Source organism: Typopeltis vanoorti, chromosome 5 (genome assembly GCF_054136105.1).
Source record: "Typopeltis vanoorti isolate ZY-2024b chromosome 5, IOZ_Tvanoo_1.0, whole genome shotgun sequence".
Taxonomy (NCBI): domain Eukaryota; kingdom Metazoa; phylum Arthropoda; class Arachnida; order Uropygi; family Thelyphonidae; genus Typopeltis; species Typopeltis vanoorti.
Window position 1 is genome coordinate 128,670,332 of NC_143553.1, and position 12,233 is coordinate 128,682,564.

At 36.8% G+C, this 12,233-nt stretch overlaps 1 protein-coding gene across 1 annotated transcript in view; it reads right to left on the reverse strand.

The window, feature by feature from the left end:
• Positions 1–12,233, reverse strand: part of LOC150106808 (ER membrane protein complex subunit 2-like) — a 166,848-nt gene that overhangs the window by 41,063 nt on the left and 113,552 nt on the right. The window contains exon 6 of the mRNA XM_090393485.1: positions 2,273–2,279. Coding sequence (XP_090249611.1) covers positions 2,273–2,279 — 7 coding nt within the window. The remainder of the gene's footprint in view (positions 1–2,272; positions 2,280–12,233) is intronic.

Sequence of the window (12,233 nt, forward strand, 5' to 3'; positions counted from 1 at the left end):
TACATTCTGGGGGATTGGGTTCTTCTACATCAGCCTCATCAACCTTTTCTATGTTGAGATTCTCCACCGTCGAAATGATCTCTCGCATGCTGCAGCTGCTTTTGATTCTCCAGCTGCTTGCTCTGCACTGTTGTCATCCTGAGAAAAATTAGGAACAAGTTTCTTCCATGATGCACGAAGGGTTCTCTGTGTCACTCCATCCCAGGCAGTTTTAATAAAGGAAATGGCATGGAGAATGTTGAACTCGATGCTACTCACGGTTATTTAAAAAAGGGGACAAAGAACTATAGACCAATTAGTATTCTTTCTAATCTGTACAAAATTCTCACAAAAGTAATAACAAACAGGTTAACCCCTCTTCTAGACTCAAATCACCAGTACAACTTTCAGTGTCTTGTAAGAAGAGTGAGTCACGTCGAAAAGCCGTTAGAACAAAGCCTTGGTGTAAAGTTTTTTAAAACACGCAATCACTTCTTGATCCATGGGTTGGATCAGTGACATCATGTTTGGAGGCAAGAATTGGACTTTAAAGTGAATTTCAAGAATGTCCTCTAAGTCTTGAGGGTTGGCACTAGCATTGTCAAGGATCAGCAGTGCTTTCAAAAGCAAATTGTCGTCAGTGAGGAACTTCTTCACACTTGGGTCAAATACCTCAAAAATCCAATCTTTGAAAACTTGCTGGTCTACCCAGGCTTTTGCATTGGATTTCCACATCACTGGCAGTTTGGACTTAATGATTTTTTCCCCAAAGCACTGAGGATTTTCTGAGTGGTAGACCAGAAGTGGCTTTAGTTTAAAGTCTCCATTCGCATTTGCTGCCAATAACAAAGTAAGCCTATCTTTCATAGGCTTATGTCCTGCTTCACTTCTTCTTGCGTGATGTAAGTTCGATTTGGCAAGTGCTTCCAAAATAACCTAGTTTCATCCCCATTAAAAATTTGCTGTAGCAGTTAGCCTTCCTTCCTGATTAAATCTTCAAATTTTTTTACAAACTTTTCTGCAGCCTCTTTATCTGCACTTGCAGCTTCCCCCTGTGTGAGAATACTATGGATGCCTGTTCTACCTTGAAATCTGTGAAACCAGCCTCGACTTGCTTTGAATTCCTCAGTTTGATCTGAGGTACATCCTGGAGTTTTCTTCTGCAATTCTTCAAAAATTAACCTAGTCTTCCCACAGATCACTGCCTGAGTTACTGGATCTCCCTTCATCTGTCTTTCTCTAATCCAGGTGACAAGCAGCTTTTCCATCCCTTCATTTATTGAAGATCTATTCTTGTCAGAAATCTTCATTGCACCAGCAGACACCCTAGCACCCATAATCTTCTCTCTCTCTCTGTTGCCAAACAGTTGCCACAGTTGACCTAGGAACGCTATACTCTTGAGCTACATCTGTAATTGTTCTACCTTTCTTCACCTTATCTACAATTCTTTCTTCTTCTCTATGCTCAACCATGTTTCTTTCCTGAATTATTCCTCTGTTCACTTCTCTTTGGACCGATTCTTAAATTTCACTCAAAAAAATAATAGCTGCGGATGCACAAAATTTTTACTTTCTGAATAATGCAGAATTGAAAATTAGCACAAACAACATGAGCAAACACCAACGCAGCCCAACAAGAAATGACAAATAACATTGCACAATTCCATGCATGAGCATGCGCCGGCCCACGAAATTCAACTGTCGAATTGCGAGGCACCACTGTATTAAGATTGTGTGTGTGTAGGAGTGGATCTTAAGTTAACCTCAAAAATTTGGGATGTTATCTTAATGCAACACATTTTTCAGGTTAGGAGAATGCTTCACAGCCATTGCTGACTCTAAAAAAAATCTTTCTGGAATGTAACAACTTTTATATTATACATTGATTTTCTTCCTTCTAATCCTGTGTAAAGGGGATATCCAAAGCATGGTTGTTTGCCAGTTTAGGCTTGCCAAAATAATGGTAGTGAATGTATTTCTTATGTTCTCCAAGGTGGATGTTAACTGATCTTCCTGTCTGTCCACAGTAATCCAAGTCAGTCACAGGGAACTTCATAAACTCCAAGATGGAAGATGGAATTTATCCTTAAGAGAGCAGATCAGTTGCTAATTTAACATGTGATATGAATGTGATGTGAAGGTCATATTTTATTACTTTTCAGATTTATCTATTTCGTAAGAGGTGTAGCCATTGGCTAGGAAAGTATGGCAAAAATATTTAAGTTCTGTGGAAAGAGCTGCATCATTAGAAAAAATAGTCCTAGCTCTCTGTGGTGTTTTTAGAATACCTTACTGTGGGACTAGATGATAAAAAAAAGGAATTCATAAAAGTTAAAAGCAAACACTTTATCAAAAAAAAAAAAAAAAAAAATTTGAAATCCTACACCACCACCAATATGCTACACTCGAAATGCAACTTTGACGAGATTGCGTGGTCATAAATTTATTGTCACAGGTGCTTAGGGAAGAGGCTATGAATGCTCTCTGTCAAGATCATAACTTCGCTATTACACATAAACAAGTTCCAAAACTAGAAATTATGATAATATAGAACAGGGATATTTACAATCTTCCACCTTCAATAACCAATAATGTACATTTAGACATAGCAAGCATCCTAAACAAATCTAAACCACCTAGAATGAAATAGCTGCTTTAAAAAAAGTTATATAAGAATAAAAATATTGTGATTACTAAAATGACTGATAATGTTAAAGGGTAATGCTACAGTTATCATGAAACAAGATGATTAAAAAAAAAGAGTCAAATTATAGATTGAGACTCCACTGTGTTGCAAAAGGAAAAAAGTCCATAAATTATTGAAAAAAAAGTGACTTCTTTGCCCAAAGACATCATCAATGATATAAAACCTGTGCATTAAATCATTCTGTTTTTATGGGGCACCTAAAATGCATAAGTCTAATATTCCCCTACACCAGGGGTGTTCAACCCATCGATCGCAGAGCGATTTTTGGTCGATCTCTTGTGTATTCCTTCTTACTTACAAATTTAATGAAAACTGAAAACATAATATTTTATTTATCATTATTTTGTATTATTTTTAATTCGCTTTAGGTATATTGCTATTGTTTATTTATTTTTCGTTAAAATTGTCAAATCAGTAATTTTTTTATAAGTCTGGGTAAATGAATTACCGTATTTGCCGGCGTATTAGATTTGAACACATTTTTTAGGAATAAAACTTTATCACTGAATATTACAATGAATTTACAGTATTTCAATTATAAAGTAATAAGTAGATCTACTTTCAACAAATACCTAATCTAACTAGGAAAGAACCCAGAAATTCATCTCCAGAGCTAAATGAAGAGACACTTGAAACCTCTCCTAAATCAGAATTTGAGTCCTCATACAACAAATTGTCCTCTGTACCATCCAGTACGTTACTAATGCCACACTCCTTAAATGATTTAACCACTGTCTCAGTTTTCACAGCATCCCATGAAGTTTTGACCCACTCACAAACTTGTGAAATGCTAGGCCTCTTCCTTCTTCCTGATGGCGTAACCTCAAAATCTGAAGACTGCATCTAGCTGTTCCACTTCTTCATAAATCTCTTAAATGGTTTATTAATACAGACATCTAAAGGTTGAAGCTAACTAGTTAGACCTCCTGGAATTACAGCTAACCGAGTTTTCAATTCCTTGAGTTTATTTTTAACATCTTCTGTTCTGTGAGAACAAAACTGATCCCATACTAGCAGGGCAGGCTTCTTCAACAGGGTGCCAAGACCAAATTTTATCTAACCATAACTTCATTCCTCCTCCATCCATCCATCCAGCCATTTGCATGAACATGTACAAACACTCCTTTAAGCAGTTTTTCTTTGGGTAGCGTCTTCCTTTTAAAAATCAATAGTGGCGGCAATTTTGTCTCATCAGCACAGCAGGATAAAACAACCGTGTAGTGAGATTTTTTGTGCCCTGAAGTTTTAACAGTAACACCTTTTGTGCCCTTGGAATCTACAGTTTCGTTTGAGGGCACATCAAAACTCAGCGGAACCTCATCCATGTTTCCTATTTGCGTAAGTTCAAAATTTTCTCGCTTCCTTGCATTAATGATGAATCGATGAAATTCAATAATTTTTTCTTCATATTCAGCTGGCATCTTTTGTGATATTTTTGTTTTAGTCCGCATACATAGCTGGTTTCTCTTCATGAATCTTGAACGCCATGATGCTGATCCAGTAAAGTTGGCAATCCCTCTGCTAGTGATTATTCATCAAGCGAAAGCTTGATGAATAATCATTTTTGTAGACACTGAAAGTTCCACTTTTCTGTGATCTAAAATCCAAGTATTCAGTTCTGCCTCAAGTTCTGGCCATTTTGCAGTTCCACTTCATAGGTTATGTTTACTGTGAGTTGCTTTTTTCAGATCCTCTTCCTGATTCCGCCAAGTTCTTATCATTTTCTCAGTTTGGGGTGGCCCGAAATGCTTCTCTGCAGCCCTGTTTCCATGTTCTTTAGCATATGCAATCACACGTAACTTGTATGCAACATTGTAGCACTGCTGACGTTTTTCAGCGATTAATTAACGATAATTTGCCAAGAAATTTAGAGAAAATTTGACGGCAGAAATTTATCACCGTTCACAACACTTCGCATCCACAGAATTCTACGTAACTGGAATGTTCTCCCACACTGCAAGGAAGCAAGAAAGAAATTGTATAACTCAGAACAGAGAAAATTTCCAGAAATGAAAGCAATAAAAAACTGAGTATCGGCATATAAGACACATCCTGTTTTTCAGACCTATTTTCAAAGGAAAAAAAGTGTGTCATATACACCAGCAAATACGGTAATTTGGATCAGTGGAAGTCAGACAGGGAGCCGAGTGAATATGATTATAGGCAAAGTGTAAAAACACGATTGTAGCATAAATATTCCAAAGCACATTACATCTATTTTTTACTTAGGTTAAGTCCCATATGAGTATTGTAAAAAAATAAACTTTGTTTGTCTCGGTATAGTTTGTATCAGATGTTTTTGTAAATAACTCTTTTGAAGCTAACTGTATATACTGCTTTAATAAGAATATGTTAGAGTGTTAAAAACAAAGGCAATGTTTTTGTCGCCGAAGCTGTACATGGCAGCATTAGAAAGATTATTATTGAAACTTGTATGTATGAGAAAGGTTTGCAGGCTTTAAGTGTAAACATCTCCAAAGTCAGTCAGAAAGAGTTCAAACAACTTTCCGATGGATGGCAACTTACATTCAAAAGAAAGCAGAGGAGAACCATAGGCGTGCCAAACTTGAAACTTATGATGAAAGACTCATATCGCTTCTTTGGGGGTTGCCGAACTTCATTTGAGGTCTCAGAGGAGGCTTAATAAAAAGGGAATGAAGCAAGCAGAAGGGGTCCCAGTTCCAGAATTGCTGTCAGAGAGGAGGCCGCTCGGTCCAGAGTTGCCGCCCGGAACCACATTGCTTGAGAGAGGAGTTTCCCACTTCCAGAAAGGAGCATCTCGTTTTGAGACGTTGCTAGAGAGAGAGTACTTCTAGGCCGCAGACAAGGTTTCAAATTGCCAATTGCTGGAGAAAAGTTTCCAGGCCAGGTTAATGTCAGAAATTCACCAGTGTTGCGTTTTCATTACAATTTGATGAATCAAATGACTTCACTGATATTGCTCAGTTAATGGTATTTAATCGCATGATATTTCAAGGTTATTCAAGTAAAAAAGAACTTTTGAAAATTATACCATTATTGGGACTAGGGGAGAAGACATTTTTTCGGCATTTGATGAATTTGTGAAACAACACAAACTTCTGCTTTTTAAACTTGTGTCTATTACTACTGATGGTGCTCCTGCAATGATAGGTAATAAATCAGGATTCATTTCATTATGTAAAAACGATGACAAATATCCAGATTTTTTAATGTACCACTGTATTATTCACCAAAAAGTACTGTGTAGTAAAAGATTAAACACAAGAGATGTTTTGGATATTACATTTAAAATTGTAAATTCTGTTCGAGGAAAAGTCCTGCAATGGCGATTATTTAAATTACAGGCAGATGATGATAGGGAACTTCTGTTGTACAATAATGTTCGCTGGCTCAGCAGAAGTCAATTTTTAGAAAGATTTCTTGTATTAATTAACGATATAAAAATTTTTCTTGATGAAAAAGGAGATATTTGAGTGATAAAAGATGGTTGTTACACTTATCATTTTTAATAGATTTCTGTACAAAATCAAGCAATTTAAATTTAGAGTTACAAGGTAGAGATAAAAATTTAATTGACATGTTAAAGTTCAATAAAAACTTTCCAACAATATTTACTTTTATTAAAGAAAAATATAAATGACCACGAGTTTAGACATTTCCTGTAACTTGTGAGTTTGTAATCAATCTGTTGTTTTTTCTAACTTTGGTTTTCCAAAATAAAGAAATAAATATTTTATTCCAATATATTTGTTTTTTTTTTTGGGAGGTGCTTAAGGGTCAAAGTTGTATAACTGAGAGGAGACCTCCACATAGCCTTTAAAGGAATGCAGAGAACCGACCAGGGCTTCTGACCTAATGTCTAATCCTCACCTTCTCGTGGTGCACCCTGTTGGGTATCTATTTGGATACTGAACAAACGAGGATGGCAATTTGGGATTTAGCCGACCAAATTGTATTCTTATTGGTTAAACCAAAATAAAAAATGATGGTACAACATGACAAATTCACATGCCGGCTGGGGCATTGCCCCGTTAAACAAGGCCCCTGTTGTTTTCGCCAGGGAACCAGGGCGAACAGCGAAAAGTCGGCTACTGGACCAAATCTGAAAACAAACCCCAACTCAACATCACCAGAGTTAAAGATCGGTACTATCAACATAAGAAGCCTGAATGGCAAAGAAATGGAGCTAGCTGAGGAATTAGATAAGTACCAGATCGACATAATAGGGGTGACTGAAACAAAAAAGACCAAAACTGGCGAGATCTTTCTGAGCAATAAATACAAAATGTTATATTCAGGCAATAACAATCAAGGAAAAGAAGGAGTAGCCATAGTATTCAACACAAAATATGAGGCTAATCTTCTTGAATGGCAGGCAGTCTCAAGTAGAGTGATGTGGGGACAAATATGAGAATGGGGAACTGGACAATGAGACTTATTTGTGCCTATGGTCGCACTAGGTTCTATTAAGGTGGAAGTGGAGGAATTTTTTGAGGCTTTAGAGAAAGCAACTGACACAATGAAAAATGAAAAGTTGGTCCTTGTTGGGAATCTAAATAGCAGAGTAGGAAATGATTGTCAGACATACAAACATATTTTGGGAAAATTTGAAGAAAAGAGCAAAGTTAATAATAATGGAAAATACCTGTTAGATTTCTGCTCAGGACATGGACTGGTTATTACTAACACAATGTTCCAACATAAAAATGTGCAAAAATTCACGTGGAAAGAAGAGGCAAGGAACAAGAAAAGTCTCATTGACTATGTTATTGTCAATAGTGATGTTTTCTCCCTGGGGCTGGACAATAGAGTGTACAGAGGATTTGAAATTGGAAGTGATCACTATTTAGTCTTGAGCAGGATAAAATTGAATTTCATTTTGAAAAGAAGAACATGATATAAGAAAGTTTTAAAGCGAATAAAAGTTGAGCAGCTCTCAGATGTGAACTGTAGACTAAAATACACAAACATCATTCAAGAAAAAATGAAAGAGTTTGAGAACAGGAACCAAACCTTGGAGATTCAGTGGCAAGTCTTGGAGAAAACCCAGATTGATTCAGCCAGAGAGGCATGTGATGAGGTTGTCTGCACGAATAGAAAAAACAGAACTCCACGGTGGACACAGGAAGTTAAAGAGGCAGTGAAGGAATCTTTTCCTTCACTAGCATATCAAAAGTTCCTGGCAAATAAGTCAGCTTGTGTTCTTAGAGAATACAAAGACAAATGTAAGAAAGCTAAACACTGTGTAAAACTGGCTAAACAAAAGTCATGTGAAGACTTTGGTAAGAACATAGAAAATAAATATCAAGAAGGTGGCAAGATATTTTGGAGGTTGTTGAAGAAGCTCTGAAATGAAGGAAAGAGTGTTGTAAAAGGAATTAGAGATGATAAAGGTGACATGAAAACTGGAGAAAAAGATATCCATAAAGTATGGAGTAATTACTTCAAAAAATTGCTAAATGAAACAAGCAGTAATAGCACAGTGGTAAAAAACACTGACCAGGCATGCAATCAGGAATACATATCCATACTTGAAGTAGAAAAAGCCATCAACGGCTTGAAATGTGGAAAGGCAGCAAGAACAGATGATATATTCGACCAGAAATGCTGAAGTATGGAGGTATAAAAGTTTTACAGTGGCTGCACTGCATAGTTCAAAAGGCCTGGACAGAGGGACGAATTCCCAATGATTGGAGTAGAGCTCTCATAGTACCCATATATATATAAATAAAAAGGAAATAAAACTGAATGTGAAAATTACAGAGGTATTTCCCTATTCAGTGTTCCTGGTATGCAAGTATACTTGAAAAATGGTTGAAAAGAATTGTGGAACAAAAATTTTGGGTAACAAGCTGGATTCCGACCAAATAGAGGCTCTCAGGATCAGATCTTCACTTTACAACAAATAGTTGAGAAATCATGGGAATAACAAAGATCTGTGAAAAGGCATATGACAATGTGCCAAGAGAGAAGTTATTCAAAACGCTACAGTTATATGGTGTCAATGGGGCATTATATCAAGCAATACTTAGTCTTTATTAGAGTTCTAAGTCAGCAGATGGTTTAATGCTAAATCTTGTGTCAGACAAGGATATATATTATCCCCTCTGTCATTCATTATCTATATGGATCACATTATGAAGGAAAGTGGTATTAAACCTGATATCAAAATTGGAGATGTTAATGTCGGCTGTTTGCTTTATGTGGATGATGTTATACTTCTAAATAAATCAGCTACAAGTCTGCAAGACTCCCTGACTAAATTGAATAACTGTTGTAATAGATATGGTATGAAGGTCAGCATTAAAAAGACAAAGACAATGAAAATAGACAGAATCATTGAAAAAATGTCAACTGCATTGTGAATGAAAAACCTGTGGAACAAGTTAAACATTTCAGCTATTTAGGCATGATTTTTAGTGAAGATGGTAAATTAAATTTGGAAATAGACAACAGAATCAACAAAGCTGGTATGGTAGGAAGTCAATTGAATAAATTCATATGGAATAAGATAGAACTTAGTCGGAACACTAAATTAGCTGTATACAAGACAGTGTTCAAACCAGTTTTAACTTATGGATCTGAGAGCTGGGTCAAAAGTAAAACAATTGACCAAAGACTAGAGACAGCAGATATGAGAGTCCTGAGAAAGATTAGAGGGGTTAACAGATGGCATCAGTGGCAATGTTATATTAAAAACGAGGTATTAGGAACGAACTTAATATTGTTACCATCCAGGAATGCATTAGCAGAGCTAATCTCAGGTGGTATGGTCACTTAAACAGAATGGGTGAGAAAAGATTAGCAAAACAAGTGTTCTCTGCCAGGTTGGCAGGAAAATGACCCATAGGAAGACCAAGATATAGGTGGATTGATATGGCAAAAAGTGCCTTAGAAGATAGAAATATAAGATCTGATAATGTTGGAGTCTTGACAAGTAACAGACTGATTTGGAGGAAAATTATAGATAGAAAGTTAGTAATGATGTAAATTTTTCATGTAGTATTATCATATCCTGTACACTCCTTGAGGGTACATAGTAGGAATTTGATGATGACGATATATATAAAATGAAAATAGAAAGCTGAAAATACTTGTGCTGGTTGTGAAGTTTTTGGAGACATATTCAATATAACAGGCTACAAATTTAAGGAACCTTACATCAAGTCTTGTAAAAAAGCAAGATGAATTTAAATGCAAAGGAGGCATGCTAGCAAAACAGAAGAGCAAGAGAATATTTCCGTCCTGCATGGTTTTCACATTTTAGAAGCTGAAAAAGGATATGAGAGTGAAAGTGCCAATCAACTAAGCTATCAATAAAAAGCTATCAACTAAGTAAAAACCAGATGAAAGAGTACTTGTTTTTGACTTGCATCAAGTCTTGCCAAAACTTCTTTCAAATAACACCGATTACTATAAAAGAATGCTCTGTACTTATAATTTAGTCATACAAGACTGCTCATTTGTTAAGTCTACCAAGTACTACATGAAGCAGTTAGAGGGAAAGATTGTGACTAAATTGTTTCCTGTGTTTTTGTAAAAAAATTATGTTGGCCAATGCAAAAACCTATTCTAACACTTGCAGAGAACAGAAATGGAACATTTTTATAGCTGTAATGTTCAGTGTTGCATTGCTTAAAAAATCATCTCTTGTTAGTAAAGTCATGTAGAAATTATAACAATCTGGGCCTGATAGGTTCAAGACTGATAAGAGATCAGTCTTCTCTGAAGAGGATTCATTTCCAAGGGTGTTGTACAAGAGAGCGGCACAGTTACCAAGTTCACTCCAATAGGTCTCCTTTCCTTCTTCTCTTTAATCCTATGTTCCAAATGGCGTTTCAGCATTTAGGCTGTACTTGAAGTGTGTTATTCCAATATTTCGGCAACTTCACGTTGCCATTTTCACAGGAACTTAAAATAAAGATACATGCACGCAGACATTACACACAGTGACTGAGGACGAAGCAGGAAGCTGTTGTTTCTCCTAAAAGTCCTGATGGTGCCTCCTAGCGGACTATGTACGTATTCTCGGCCATTGGGCGGAAGGTCTTCTGATGTAAGTCTCCAAATTTGGGGCAGTCTCATTCAACCAAATTTGTTCAGGTTTGGCATGTTTCTTAGGGTTTAGGCTGATTCCATGAATATACTTTCAAATTTGAATTTACTACAGTGTATTACCATGGCCTTTGGTCAATCTTGTACAACATCTCGTGCACTGCTGCTGATAAAGAATTTAAAAAAGTACGAGATCGACAAAGAACTCGACCTCCAAACCAAAACTTCTTACTGACACTGTAGTCAACCTTTCTTCAGTTAATCTGAAGCATGAAGACACTCTTTCACATGGCCACAACTTCGCCATTGCTCCCAGAAAATTACTGGCTGAAGATATAATTATCCAAATTGAACGCAGAACCTGCCACCTTCCAAACCACATGACCAATGATATTAGATTGGATGTAGCTTGCGTTCTCACCAAAGCTAGACCACAAAAAACCAACATATCCAATAAGGAATATAAATCTCTACAGGAATTAAAGAAGAACAAAGAAATAATAGTCACCAAAGCAGATAACGCCACAGTAGTACTTAACCAAAGAGACTACACAGGTAAGCTTAAAGCACTATTATTAGATCGGGCTACTTACCTCCCTATTGAGTACAATCCCACCAACACACAAATTATAAAACTCTACAGGCCAAGAAGTGACCTCCTTAAGAAGGTCACTTCTTGGCCTGTAGAAGTCACAAACAAATTAAAACCGTTTAACTCCATACCCCCCCCCCCCATATATATGGACTCCCAAAAATACATAAAGAAAATGTGCCATTACGTCCCATAGTGGATGACATTGGTTCCCCCACATACAAATTAGCTAGACATTTGGCCAAAGTGCTCACACACTATACTGGCAACACACCATCACACATAAAAAAACTCAGCCCATTTCAAAGCCAGTATAGAAAACCTTACACTCCAACATACTGACATAATGGTCAGTTCTGATGTCTCCTCCTTATTCACAAATGTCCCACTCAAAGAAACCTTAAAGCTAATCCAAGCTAAATTTCCTCCCGATATCTCAGCCCGATTTCAGTTCACTATGAACTCAGGCTATTTTGTTTGGTAAGGAAAATTCTACAAACAAACAGAGGGGACTCTCCTTTCTAACACACCTAAACAACCAACATCCCAGAATCAAGTTCACCCTGGAAAAGAAGAAAAATAACAGCCTCCCTTTCTTAGACACACTAGTCACCTGCCAGCCTGATGGAACCTTGGTTTTCTTAGTTTATAGAAAACTCACTCATACAGGCAGATACATTCACCAACAATCCCCCCCCCCCCACAACAATATGGAGTTATTAAGACACTACACATCAGGGCTAAACTTATCTGTTCAAATGACAATGCCCTAACTACGGAACTAAACCACATCCTCAACACTTTCTTAGCCAATGGCTATCCCCCCCCGAAAAAAATCCAAACAATATTGAAACCAGTTACCCACGAGCCCCCCCCTTCACAACAAGGATTATTCTAAATCCATCACCATTCCCTACA